Source organism: Haemaphysalis longicornis, unplaced genomic scaffold (genome assembly GCF_048455015.1).
Source record: "Haemaphysalis longicornis isolate Haplotype H1 unplaced genomic scaffold, Haemaphysalis longicornis Haplotype H1 scaffold_1, whole genome shotgun sequence".
Taxonomy (NCBI): Eukaryota; Metazoa; Arthropoda; class Arachnida; order Ixodida; family Ixodidae; genus Haemaphysalis; species Haemaphysalis longicornis.
Window position 1 is genome coordinate 427,839,038 of NW_027526203.1, and position 13,924 is coordinate 427,852,961.

General features: G+C 46.2%; 1 protein-coding gene across 1 annotated transcript in view; it reads left to right on the plus strand.

The window, feature by feature from the left end:
• The window catches only part of Sf3b3 (splicing factor 3b subunit 3), a 34,604-nt gene that overhangs the window by 14,264 nt on the left and 6,416 nt on the right, over positions 1 to 13,924 (plus strand). Inside the window, exons 9-17 of the mRNA XM_077687295.1 lie at positions 7 to 110; positions 228 to 489; positions 1,936 to 2,008; positions 4,035 to 4,186; positions 7,064 to 7,219; positions 10,696 to 10,851; positions 10,934 to 11,062; positions 11,190 to 11,312; positions 11,498 to 11,652. Coding sequence (XP_077543421.1) covers positions 7 to 110; positions 228 to 489; positions 1,936 to 2,008; positions 4,035 to 4,186; positions 7,064 to 7,219; positions 10,696 to 10,851; positions 10,934 to 11,062; positions 11,190 to 11,312; positions 11,498 to 11,652 — 1,310 coding nt within the window. The remainder of the gene's footprint in view (positions 1 to 6; positions 111 to 227; positions 490 to 1,935; positions 2,009 to 4,034; positions 4,187 to 7,063; positions 7,220 to 10,695; positions 10,852 to 10,933; positions 11,063 to 11,189; positions 11,313 to 11,497; positions 11,653 to 13,924) is intronic.

Consider the following 13,924-nt stretch of genomic DNA (forward strand, 5'->3'; position numbering starts at 1 on the left):
TTGCAGGTTACCGAAATCAAGCTGAAGTATTTTGACACCATTCCTGTGGCAGCCAGTATGTGTGTGCTGAAAACTGGCTTTCTGTTTGTTGCTGCGGAATTTGGAAACCAGTAAGTGCTGCTGCCAGGCTTTTCGAATTGGAGCAAATGTAATGGCTACATAATGCCAGCCAGCTGTGAATGGCCGTTCCAATCTGTGAAAAGGGACGCGTGCTGACTCTTGTGCAGCTGCCTGTACCAAATTGCGCGGCTGGGGGAGGAAGATGAGGAGCCAGAGTTCAGCAGTGCCATCCCACTGGAAGAAGGCGACACCTTCTTCTTCGCGCCCCGTGCCCTGCGCAACCTTCTGCCAGTGGAGGAGCTGGACTCCCTGTCGCCGGCCCTGGGCTGCACCATCGCCGATCTGGCCAATGAGGACACCCCACAGCTGTACGTGGCCTGTGGACGCGGACCGCGCTCCTGCCTTCGCGTGCTTCGCCACGGTCTGGAGGTGTGTTCGCCCTGCTCTCCCTACCACGTTGCCCCTGGTCACATGTTATTAGAAAGCGACTAGCCGCAAGGGGCTGGTACTGGTGCTGTGTACGCAAAGCAGATGGTTGCTCAGCGTTACTGTTGTATTCGTTGCACTGTATACTCGAGTACAATTTTATGATGACAATGGAAGTTGCCCATCCACCTCTTCACCGCAGTCGGCTGTTCCTTCGCCTGGTGCAAAGAGTGTTATTGCGAATATTTTGAACGGGACGCGGGGTGTTTTCGTCACTTGCCGGACGTACTGTGCTTATAAACTACTGCAGCGACGGGAAACAAACTACCGTATTTATTCGAATCTAGGCCGGCCCCGATTCTAAGTCGACCCCCAAAAGTCCGAAGCCACGAACAAAAAAAAACTTACCTCGAATGTAGGCCGAACAAAAAGGCGAGGTCAGCATTCACAAAAAGAAAACACGTTTATTGAACATGAAGATGCGGTGCTGGAACTCAATCAGTTTCGCTTCCAAATCAGCGGGCAACTTCTGGGCGATTGAGGTTCGACGACGGAGGCTAAAGCCGAAGCGCTTCATGAATTTCTGTAGCCAGCCCTGACTGGCTTTGAAGTGTGCTCGCGATAAGCCTCGTTCCCTTGAAAGCTCCCTTGCTTTTGCCTGGAGCACTTCCGTCGTTACTGGAAGGGCAGCTATTCGCTGCGTTCGAACGAAGTCAGCCAATGCCATCTCCATTTCGTGGTGACGGCCTTCTCGTGGTCCGGTGAATGCCATCCTCGTTGCCGCGCACGCAAATATCCTCTCCCGTTGCGTCCTCCAACGATGGACATTTTTTTCATCCATGCCGAAGTCCCGCCCGGCTTGAACGTTCGACAACTCCGCAGCTAAAACAATTTTTCTTTTAAAAGCGACACTATAATGGCACCGCTTGTTTGGTGCCATTGCGCTGACAAAAACAAACATCATACTGCACGCAGGCCACTATCCGCACAGTTCAAAATGGCGGCATCGCCCCCAGCTATGGCCCCTTAAGTGGCTACTGGCTCGTCTAGTAATGGCTACAATACTGTCTTTTCTGGGTGGCGTTAGCTGCACGCCACTTCCCTCAATTTCACTTGGAAATTGGCACTTGTTTCAAAATCCTCGAATCCAAGCCGACCCTGGAGTTTGATATATCAGTATTTCAAAAACACTATCGGCTTAAATTCCAATAAATACGGTACGCGAGAAAGAGCAGACAGTGTTGCGCATTAATAAGCACGATCTCCTTTTGAAACGTTCACACATTGACATTTGGGTCCGTCGCTTTGGCAGAGTGGTTACACTGCATGACCTATTGCTGTTCTTAAATTGTACCCCAGTATAGCCGACAAAATTGCTGTTTGGATGTCTTTTCTAAAAGAGCGCATTCGATGCTTTACTGGTACTACCTTGTGCCTTCTGTGTTTCAGGTTTCTGAAATGGCAGTGTCTGAGCTTCCTGGCAATCCGAACGCTGTTTGGACTGTTAAAAGACGAGCTGACGGTAAATATTTGTCAGTCAGTGTTTTTTTGTGTTTGTTTTGCTTCTGCTAGGTATTTGTTTGCTTCGGCTAGAAAGATAATTTTGAATGTTATTTGCCACTACCCTGTTGAATGTTATCAACATGTTGAATGTTATTGCTTGTTGAATGTTATGAACATGCAATATTTTAAAAGCTTGGTACTCGTGTAAATGTCACTATAGGGCACTCTATGCCATGCAAACATCTCACATGATCTCTGCATCTTGAGCTTTAAGGAAATAGTCAACTGTTCTTTCATGCTGAGACGTTTGTTGTTTCCTTGTGTGTTGAATAGAATTAGTGATGGTTCATGGCGGGGGTCTCTTGGAACTTCCCATGTCTATTAGCAGGCTGTACAGTGTGATTAATTCAAAAATGAATATATAATTGGAACCCCACGAATGTTTTAAAACTCAGATTAACGCCTACTAACTTTTCTGTTTTTGTTAAGTTCCTCATTGGTGAACTGAACTCAGCGTTGGGGATGATGTGGCCAGTTTTTTTTTCGTTTCATCTGGGTTTGTGAGATTTACTAACATTATAACTAGGCCTTCCCTTTCGTTTCTTTTTTTTTTTTTTTTGAGAACAGCATGCCTCTGTTGTTGATTTGTTTATCCTCCAAAGCAACAGGCCCTTGTTTTTATTTTATTTTATTGGTGCTGCATATTGTACGAAATAGGTAATTGTTGTACAAAAATATTGAAAGTTGTCAGTAGGTAAAATTATAACCTCAAGAACATGTGTGATTTCATAGCTGTTTCCTTGTTGCAGCAATTTTCGGACCTGATGGAGACCAAAAAGATAGATTAATCGAGAATTAAAAAAAAAAAAAGGCTGAAAAAAGCACTGTTATGTTACTATACAGCTCTAGCAAAGGCGTCCACATTGTTAGTCTGAACAAGTGGTTAGCAGGCTGCACTTTTTATTTTCACTGCATAGGTTTGCGTTTCAATATAACTGTCAGACTACTAAGCAATTTCATTCCGTTTTGAAGTAGGCAAATATTATGATAGGACAAAACACTTTCCCCAATAACTTTGGGTGCATTGGTAAAGATATATAGTGATGCCTGATAGATATGCTTGTTATTAATAGCTTTTTACCACTTAGTATATTGGTCAGTTCATTGGTGGCATTGGGATAACCTGTGTAGAGTTGTAAAGTATAATAATAAAAAAGTCAGTATAGGAGCATTAAAGGGATACTGAGAGGGTTATAAACATCGCCCAGTTACTTTGTAGGTGGAATTCCAGAATGGACGCTCCCTTTATTGAGTTTGTTTAGCTTATGTACTCGCATCTTTTTTTACAAGACATGTACATTAAATAGTGTGTTCTCGCTCCACCATTCTTACTAACTTAGTGACGGCGCACTGTCAAGACCACATGATGGAATTCAATAAATTGCAGGCATGCGTAACTTGCATAAACTCTCCCTGAACAAGCCAATACCGTCTTTTGCCTTGGAAGTTAAGTGAACACAAACCTTTTAAAGACTGAGATTGGCACATTGCGAAACATTGTAACACTGATATTGGCACATTATGAAACAGCAACGTCATTGTGTTAGCTCACGAAGCAGCTGTGAAAGGCGCAAGGCGTCTTCTTTTTTCCAGGATTTTATGCGTTAACTAAGGCTTCCGCTGAATAGAGAGATGTGTTGAACTATGCAGTAAAGCCACAAACAAGGGTCCGATAAATTCAATGCAGTGCTCTCTATACAAGTTTTTTAGAGATTGGTAAAAAAAAAAACGGCATGTTGCTGTTGTTTTGCTGAACTTGCACTGAGTCTTGCAGATGCAGTCTGAGAGGATGGACAAAAACCTGTTTTTTTTTGTGCTCTTCTAGGGGCTTATTAGAAAAGTATTGTTTTTAAGGATAGCAAAAAAAAAAGTTTTAATAAAGCATGACAAAAATCAACCAAATCATTTGAAGTGTGTGGGGGTGTTTTCTTTTTAAAACTTTTCAAAGATACATTGCCATTCCTAATAGTTGTCCTTTACCGCAGAGGACTATGACGCTTACATCATCGTGTCCTTCGTCAATGCTACCCTGGTGCTCTCTATCGGTGAGACTGTGGAAGAAGTGACCGACTCTGGGTTCTTAGGAACCACACCCACGCTGTCCTGTGCACAGATCGGAGATGACGCTCTCGTTCAGGTTGGTGTGTAAATAGGCCATCCAGGCAGACCTTGCTGGGCTGTGGCAGACATGTACTCTAGCATTGATCTCAGCAGCGATCCCAGTAAGTGCTGGGCCCGCTTTCTCGAAGCCCAACTAGACCGAACTAGTTGTCTATGTAGTCTAGTTGGCAGACTATTTCGGTGTCTAGGCTTCCCTAAGTTGCTAGATGCATAACTCAGAACAAACAATTAGGCATTCATAATAGAGCTTCAGAGTGATAACAAAGTGAGATTACAGCAAAATGTTAACAGCCTGCAGCGGCTTCTCCGCCTGTGGGCGAACAACTGCTCCGCCCGTGAGTGATAAATGAAATCACGTTTTCGATGAGGAGCTCTGCAGCTTGTACCCGCAGCTTGTACCCGCCACTTTCCTCGAAAGTGGCGGGTACTTCGCTTTGGTGTTTGGTTTATGCCGTGATTGTGTGTTTTGCTTGAGCAGTGAGGGTGTTTTGCTCGTGTAAGCACGTGGGATATCAACACTTGGCTGAACTCTACCGAGAGGTCATTTTTAGCTGGTTCTTGCCAACCGAGCTGCTGACCTGGCATCGGGAATTATATGTCGTTACGAGCTTTCTGCACGTTGGCGGTGCAGTCGATGATACCCATGGCGAGGGGGCCGTGCCATGGCATACGTCAGCTGGTAGATTATAAAGAGAAGGTTGTTGCGAGCGTGAATAGTAACGTGAATAATAACGTGGCTGGCAGCCAGCCACTGGAGTGCTCGTTGCATTTGAGTGTACGACGATGAGCACGAAGCCAATTCACAACTGTAATTTGTGGTGACATGAAAAGCAAGACAAGGTTGCAGCATGAGACATCACTTCGACAGCACAATGTTATTCTGGCCTCCTCAGAGTAACTGTATGCACATCGCGGATCCTTTTTGCGTCAGTCCAGCAGGTTTCTCGGACACATGCCACATAGCAGACGATAATTTTGAAGGCTCACAACAGCGTTCGGAGCAAACAAGGCCTGTTGGCCCGGGCAATGAGGTGGCCTACTAAGGATGGCAAGGTCATCGTAACAGGTTCATGACAGGGTGCCTGCTGTGCAATATTTCTTGAATTCTTCTGATCATGGTTTAAAATAAATGCTCGGCTAATGCCAATAATGCCAACAAGGAGTTTGTTGGCACATTCTACACTTTTCCCTATAGTGACTTGCCGTGCGTGGCTAGGTATTTGTTGTCCCCGTAATCTTCAATAAGACTGCTCTGTAGCCTGACTTGTGCCTGGGAATTAGACTAAACTGCCAGTAAGATTGGGCTCTGACCGCTTTCTTAGAGAAAGTGGGCGCCGTAGTGACTAGAGATGTGCGAATGTTTGCATTTTGAATTCGAATCAAATAATTAATGCATGAATAACTCAATTCAAAGGTCAAATTTCTAACATTTTAAATGGGAAAATAGTTTGAACCTTCAAATATTCTGGAAGGTTTGCTGTTTCTCCCAACTTTTGCCCCGGGCTCGTGAGCTTTGTCTGCTAAGTGTAAGTCAACTTGATAAGCTAACCGCCCTCATAGGATGTTGATTCTGGTTGGTTTTCAAGCCCAGTGGGTGTACGTGACATTTGAGCAACGTCCCATTATGTTGTCCATTGGGCTTCGTCAGAGTCCTTCAATGCCTTTCTGGTCATGAAACTTTGCCATCACGCTATGGGAGAGCTTCGTTCGCTGCCGCGCCGCGGCGCTGGCGATGATTGGAGGGCAGCCGGGGGTGTGGTCTGAGCACGTTTGGCAGGGAATGGACCACGGAGTAAGATAAAACAGACGCTCGCTGCCTTATCAGCAGTGTGCTTTCACTTTACGTGTCGTGGGCCGCTCAAATGGACTTATAATTTCGTGAGTGTGGCGAAAAAATTTGCTGCGAACGGGCATGCTGCTACTGCGTTCCTGCCTGCTGGTCTGGCTACAGAGCAATGGCGGCCGCTCGATGCCCTCTGATCTGCGGTGGCGCCACTCGCGGTAGCCTTTGTCCCTGTACGAAACTTGGCCGGGAGTTTCATGACCAGAGAAGCATTGAAGGACTCTGGCGTCGTGTTGTTATGTGGTTATATGGCAGTAGACATTTATCTAAAAGGAAAAGTGCCTTCGCATTTGTAGCTGCTGCAGCCATGCAAGCTACACTTGCTTCTGTTTCGGTGGAAAGTGGTACATGTAATATGATCCTACAAGCTTTACACTGAACGCGGGTTATACGAGCATCCGCAGATAGTCAAGTCAGCTGCTTGAGAGCCACAGGGAAAGAAAGTTGGGAAGCGAGTGCAATAGGTGCCTTTGCCACCCCACAGAAGAAAATAATTGCCTTTTATGCTTCCCCCCCCCCCCCCCCCCCCATTTTTTTTTATGAGTTGTGTGTGGGCGGTCTTTGAGGACGAGGGATTGTACATTGCATCCTTTATTTTTGCGGCAGCTCGTATATATAGTGCCAGCAAAGGGTCATTTTAGCTTGAATTCTCATTCTTTCTTTTCAGAAACTGTTTTTAAGTAAATGTTCCGCTATTCGATTTGATGTTTGAATTTTGTTGCTACTGTTGAAAAGTATTTGGTTCAAATTCAGTTTGCACTGAAATTTCACTATTTACACACCTCTCTTGTCGAATTGTGAATTCCTGCTTTTGGTAAGAATTCTGGAAAAATGAATGGTTCCTGCCGACAGGTCATGAAGGCCTGACAGCTAGATTTTCAATCTCATGATTATTTCGTAGCAGAACCTCGTGCGGTCTGCAGGAGCTGCTTTGAGGGATTAGCCATATAAGGTGATCAAGCCGTATTCGGCGTTAGAGAATTTTTGCATTGTCCTTGTACGTGAACGGTATTGTTCTCAGTATTGTGCCTTGTTATTCCTTGGTTTCAGGTCTACCCCGAGGGTATCCGGCACATACGTGCAGACAAGCGAGTCAATGAATGGCGTACGCCAGGCAAGAAGGCCATTGTGAAGTGTGCTGTCAATCAGCGCCAAGTTGTCATTGCTCTCACAGGAGGAGAACTAGTCTACTTTGAGATGGATCCTGTGAGTTTGCTTCTTGCTTCTTGTCTAAATGCTTCCTTTTGGGAAAGGGGGTAATATCGCGTTGCTACGCTGTCAAACTGTTATGGGTGGTTCTATGATTCATAAAGTTTGTCTGAAAAGGTTTTTTTTTTTTTTCTGCATCTGCATCAGTTAGCTTCTGGGGCTTGGCTGGTAAAGGTTTGATTGAAATACTATTTGCACAAATCGACTAGTTATGGATGCTGCTGAGGGTAATTTGACATACATAAAATTAAAGGAAATCTGGTGAAATGCATGCTGTTTTTTTTTTAATATGTAAATTCAAAGGTATTCTGCTCAGTCTTTCCCTTGCTCTGTGTAAAAACAAAGAAGTGACTTTCTCAACAGTACCAGTCATTCGATGTGCATGGGCTCTTCCTTGGTCAGTTTGCCCGTACAGTGCAAGCATGTTGGTGTGAAAAACGTGTCCTTAGGATCAACAGAACCGATCTTTCATTCTGAATGAACCCTTTTTAAACATGACAGAAAACAACTTTCTTCAGTTTGAAAGAACTAGCCTTTGCTAACCTGCCCAGTGCCATTCCAGCCAAGAATGACATTTTTGTGAGGGGAAAAACTCAAGCAATGTTAAAAACTTTCAAATTTTGCACTACAGTGATGTGATATGTACAGGAGGGACATAATAAAGACCAGCACAAGAAATATAGCTGCCAGTGTGCACACTAGTATTCAAGTGACATGATCAATTGCCGAAGAGTGGCTGGTGAGTCGCCACTGCTTCATATGTTTCCTTAATTAATATCTTGATTATTTGTTTGAAGTTTGCAATAAAATTGGCATTACTGTTAAAGCAGTGTAATAGTGAACCAAACTTGTATTTTGTATTTGTGGCCCCTTTTAAATGAGTATTGAGTAAGTGCAGGAGCTGTTAGGGTTATTAAATAGCATCCTTAATTAAAGACCAACCGCAACGAAAATTTACCTGCCCCAAATTCTGTTTCAACATGTGGTATACACCACTAAAGTCTCTTCTGACCTAATTTTAAACTTCACACGCGCGTAGTATTTTGATTACACTCCACTTCAGCCACTTCATCCACTTCAGCCAAAAACATGCCACTTCAGCCGACGCAGCACCTAGCGGAGTGTCGCCACAACTGGTCGCCACTGTGGTAAACTTGCGGATGTGACGTTCGAGTCAGGACTCCCGTGCGGCTGTCGTCTCTCTTCAGTAGCCCTTTTACGTACGGCCTCATGCGAGTCAGCAGCGTAATTCGTGCCTCTTGCATGAATAATTGCTTTTATGCGTTTCTGTAATGCAAATCTGAAGAAGCTGTGGGTTGCCGAGACAAAAAGAGCAAAGTTGAGGAGTGTTGGGGCTGGTCGGCGCGAGGTGAAACACCGTTGGTGTGAGAGTACGGAAGTTGCACAGCAGCTCATTTCGTGGCCGCGACACGTCGCGACAGCGGCACACAGGGTCTCGGTCAACTCTACGTGCATGTGAGATGCGTGTACGGCCTATGCGAGACGATACACTGTTGGCGCTGCTGGTTGGTGCGTCGGTGCGTGAATCAGTACAGCAGCTGTGCGGTGCACTGCAAGCTCGTGGCCGGGCATCTCTACAAGTGCGCAATACGCGAGAACGGCCGACGCGAGATGATACGCTGTTGACGTGGCCGGTCAAGGTGCAAGTGAGTACGGCAGCTAGCACTGCACGATCGCAGCTGATCGACTCTCCGAGAGTGGGAGTGGTGCGAGTACGGCCGACGCAAGGTGATATGCCGTTGTCACTGTTTTCGTGGCCGGCCGGAGTGTAAACAAGTACAGCGCACAGCACACTGTGCGGAATTGATTCAGTTCAAACAACTTCATCAAAAAATAAATTAAAACGAGTCGCTGTTGGCAACATTTCGCTCCCCGGTTAGAAAAAAAAAGTAAAAAGAGGGGCTCATTTGGCAGCATTAAGTCTTGGGAAAGGTCACTGTTCCACGATGCCAGTGAAGACGTTGTAATGCTTTTGTCGCTGCATAGCATCATTATCGAACGATTGTGCGTGGGCACCCTGCTAACAGGAGCAAAACTGCCAGTGCAAATACAATTCTGGATTTGAACTTTGATAACTTGCGCTGAAACCAAATTCTTGTACGCTAGCCGGCATGTTTCGGCGGTTTCCTTCTACGGTAGCCTTTTTTTTTCTTTCACAAACGCAGGATGGTTCGATCAGCACAGGGCATATTGGCTGTGCCGGCGCCCATCTAGCGCTCAAAACTGCCTTTTGTGTACCTATATCTCCCGGCTTCGCCACGATGTCTCGCGATGCCTGTGTTTACCTTTTACCTAACAACTATAGGTGCGTCTCAGCTGCTCACAGCGAAGCAATAATGGTTGCACCAACTTCCCAACCCCTTTTCGCGTATGTTTTTAAGTTTTAAGCCCTTTAGGCGCTCGACTTGTCGTCGTAGCTCGCTCGCTGGACCCAAGTAGAGCCACACGGCGTTCCGTCGTAGCGGCTGTCGTCTCAGAGGCTTCGAAAGTCAAGCGGTTTATATAGTCATAAGCGTTCGAAACTCGTGAACCGCTGGCGCTTGTCATACATCTCCCCGATGTTTAGCGCAAAGACAACTGCAGGTATATTTGAGGAAAAATATACGTAATTAACCGGCAGCGCCCACGTTCATTTAGTTAGGAATGCTAGTTGGGTTGGTTTTTATGATAGTAAGCAATAAAAAGTGGCAGTTCAACGCCGGCACATGCAGGAAGAAAGCAAGCACAAAAAGAACAGAACTCCAGCTGGCACAGTTTCAGGTAGGGGGCGTGTGAGCACTGCGAAGGCGGTAAATTTGATATGCGTTGGACAAACCTCCGTTGAAAACATCAGGAGAGGAATGAGACAAGGCGGCGAAGAGCGTGATGGGTAGTAAGAGTGAGGGTATAACGGCGTCACAGCCCATTATGGTGAATCACTGCTCTGCACTTCCGGCAGCTTTCACATTGAATGGAACGGCTTTAATTTTTCTGAAGAAACGGATGACCAAGTACACATTGAATATGCGTCGTCTTCTCGCAGGCAGCTGTGGCAGAATCTGCCGGCTACGCTCACTCGATTCCTGACTGATACGTCACTTCTCGCCGGCCGTAATGGCCCCTTCGGTTTGAAAAGAGCATTCTGGATATTTGTTTAGAATGCAGCGATGCAAATTTGGGCCTGCAAATTTTGCACGTAGTACCTTTTAAAGTAGAACTACCGAAAAATAGTGCATTCAAGGAGCCGAAAATTTCGTTGCAGTTGGCCTTTAAGTCTCCAAAAGTTGACCAGGATATAACTTGTGCATATACTTTTTCCTCAGCTCTCATCCCACGTGGATAAGCCTTGAATTGAAAAAATGTTTGGGATCACTCATTTTCATCTCAGGCTTATCCCTTTTTTTTTTCGTAATGTGAACAACTGCGGTGATGTATAGTAAGTCTTGGCTCCTTTTCTCTTTCACTTGTACTAGACCGGCCAACTCAACGAGTACACTGATCGGAGGGAAATGTCGGCCGACATCATTTGCATGTCACTGGCCAGCGTGCCCACCGGAGAACAGCGCTCACGGTTCTTGGCTGTGGGGCTGGCAGACAACACTGTCCGGATCATTTCTCTGGATCCATCTGTAAGTGGCCAGCAGTGTCTGAGAGCCTAAAGGCGTGTCCTTCATGTTGTAAAGCATGTTTGTGTGTGCTCGCATTTGGCAGGACTGCTTGTCCCCACTGAGTATGCAAGCTCTACCCGCCACACCCGAGTCTCTCTCCATCGTGGAGATGGGAATGGCTGAAGTGGACGCCAGCACCCAGGGAATTCTTTACCTCAACATTGGCTTGCAGGTAAGGTTGATTACCAACACTGTTGTGGTGAATGACTTTGGCACCCAAGAGTGGATTTTTGTAGACCCTTTTTAAAGACTTTATTCCACCTAATTGTTAAGGTTCTTCTCCGTGTATGCTTTGACAGAATGGTGTGCTGCTGCGTACCGTTTTGGATCAAGTCACGGGAGACCTTTCGGACACCCGTACCCGTTATTTAGGCTCCAGGCCTGTAAAGCTTTTCAAGGTTCGCATGCAAGGGAGCGATGCGGTAAGTTTACTTCTGCTCAGTTTCATGTGACCTTTACTTAGCAAACTTTAGATTAAACATTAGATTTTGTTCAATGGCGTGTGAAGTGCAACATCAAATCAGTGTGTCACCCCCTGTTCGTGGTGGCAATATCAAGTAGTATTGGTTAACAGTGCTCCATGCAAGCAACGACTTTCTCTTCACAGGCTCTTGCAATGTCGAGCCGTTCATGGTTGAGTTACTACTACCAAAACCGATTTCACTTGACCCCTCTGTCGTACGAGACCCTGGAATTCGCTTCTGGCTTCTCATCTGAGCAGTGCCCGGAGGGCATCGTTGCAATTTCAACAAACACGCTCAGGTACGGAGATCTTTTTTCCCTAGTTGATGCAGCTGCAAGGACTTATGATAGCCAGGCATCACCCCCATGTCTTGTTTTTATTTATTGTAGAATATGATGTGCATTTGGCTGTGCTGCCCCCAATTCAGAATATTCAGAGGGATAGAGAAAAGACTTTATTGGGCCCAAATTGGGACTGTCTTGTGTATGCATTCTTGTAAATGCTCGGCCAACCCCCTGGGAGTCAGTGGCCTCCCTTGCTATGCGGACTAGTGCCTGTTGATCTTCAGCGGTAGAGCTGTGCAGTGTGACCTCCCACTGCAGGTCGTTGTGTACGTTCAGTAAATGCGTGGTGTGTTCCTCTGGGTTTGTAGGGATGTGCGGGCACTTCCACATTTCCACATGATGTGTGAGAGTGTAGCCCACCCTGAGCAAAATGTACATTTTGGTTCATATAGGGTGGGATATATCTGATAATACAAGACTGTATTTGGAAGGGAATTGGTCTGCAGTGGTCGTAGTGCTACAGCCTGTTTTCTATTGAGAGATGGTGGGGGCTGGGATATGATCGTCTGCCCTCCCTTTAGTAGTTGAGAATTTCCTGATGCGTGAGAAGCCTGCCGCCGTTCCGAGGTTTGCCCGTGGATGCGGATGGTGAGTTCGTTTGGTTGGTGAAAGCGCAAGCCAACTCATGTGCCTCCTCGTTGCCTTCCAAGGTAGTGTGTGCAGGAACCCACAGTAGTGTCACTGTGGGGAGGTTCTCATTGCTGGTTAGAGGTCTTAGTATGGCAATTGTCTAGGGCAATATTCCTCCTCTAGTAAAATTTCAAATTGCAGCCTGGGAGTCTGATACCACCACTCCCGATGTTTAGATGCTGGAGATGGCTAGGGCGATAGCCACTTTCTCCGCACCCACCGTGTGCTTAGATATGATTGTGCCAGCCACTTGCTGACTTCCTGGATAGTTGTTTGCAGCTATACACACGGCCCTCTTCTCCTGCTATTCGGCTGCATCCGTATACCAGACATTAAGCTCCGCTCAAAGTCTCTTGGACAGGGCGCGTACTTGGGCTCGCCTACATTCTGTATCCTAGGTGGGACGCATGTTCCCAGGGAGGGGAGTGAATTTTATGTGCGGTCTAAGAGCAGTTGGGCATATGCAATTTGACTGATGATGAAAGCCTGAACGAGTCTTCTGATGCTGTTTTTAGACATCCCTTGATATCTATTGTACCGTATTAACCGGAATATAGGTCGACTTGGTATATTGGTCGACCTCCTACCTTGAGGTGGGAAAAGTTGACAAAAAAAATAATTCGGCACAGAAGCACACACACTATGTCTATATCTCTTTATTTTCGACGCTGTCCGTCACTGCCACCACTATGCGTGCCGAAGTCACTCGTTCGAGCTGTCAGAGTCGTCCGAGGATGACTGCTTCTCACTGTCATCTTCAGTGCCGTCGAGCGCATTGCTGAAGGAGCACTTACTAAACGCTCTTGCAACCATGTCGTTGGGCAGCGACTGCCAAGAGGAAGACACCCAGCTTGACACGGTCGCGAGGGATGGTCTTCGCGGCCGGCCCGTAGATGTCTTTTCATTGTCGCCGGCTATCCGTTCATTGTACAGTTTGCGGAGCCGTTCCGCGGATGACCTCCGCTGTAACCGGCAGCGATCGTGAGCGAAGTTCCTGAATGAAGTTTGCCACTTTGATTTGATTGATTGTAGGTTTTAACCCTTTGAGGGTCGAATTTTTTTGAAAAAAACTTTCCCTGGTGGTCAAATTAGTTTATTGCGGATTTGGAATGTACAAAATGTATAAAGCCAGGATTAAATGGTAAAAAATTATTAGGAACAGTATTTTGGGGTCAGCATCACTTAAAACCGAAAAATGTTCAATAGTATTTCAGAGTGTGGTATTCCTTGAAACACGGGTCTACACACAGTGCCTTATCGCATTCTGCACGCATAAAGCGCATGTCCGAAGATGAGCTGTCTTCTTCCGAAGAAAGACTGTCTTGCGATTCAGACTCGGTGAAAGGAGCAAGCTCAGAGTCAGAAGAGTCATCGCGGCCGGTGTCATCAGAGCGGGCAGTTCGTTGGGCCATATCACCGCTTTGCCATGCATCTGAAGAACTCGAAGGCAACCCAGTAAATGAGGAGAGCGAGAATAACTTATGCGCGCCGGTAATAAACAAGCTAATAGCAGCGCCAATATAGATAGAAATCAACTTCCGCCGCCCCCGCAACGGAGTCTCCGATTAGGTTACTTCAGTTCCAAGCAAGGAGGGCA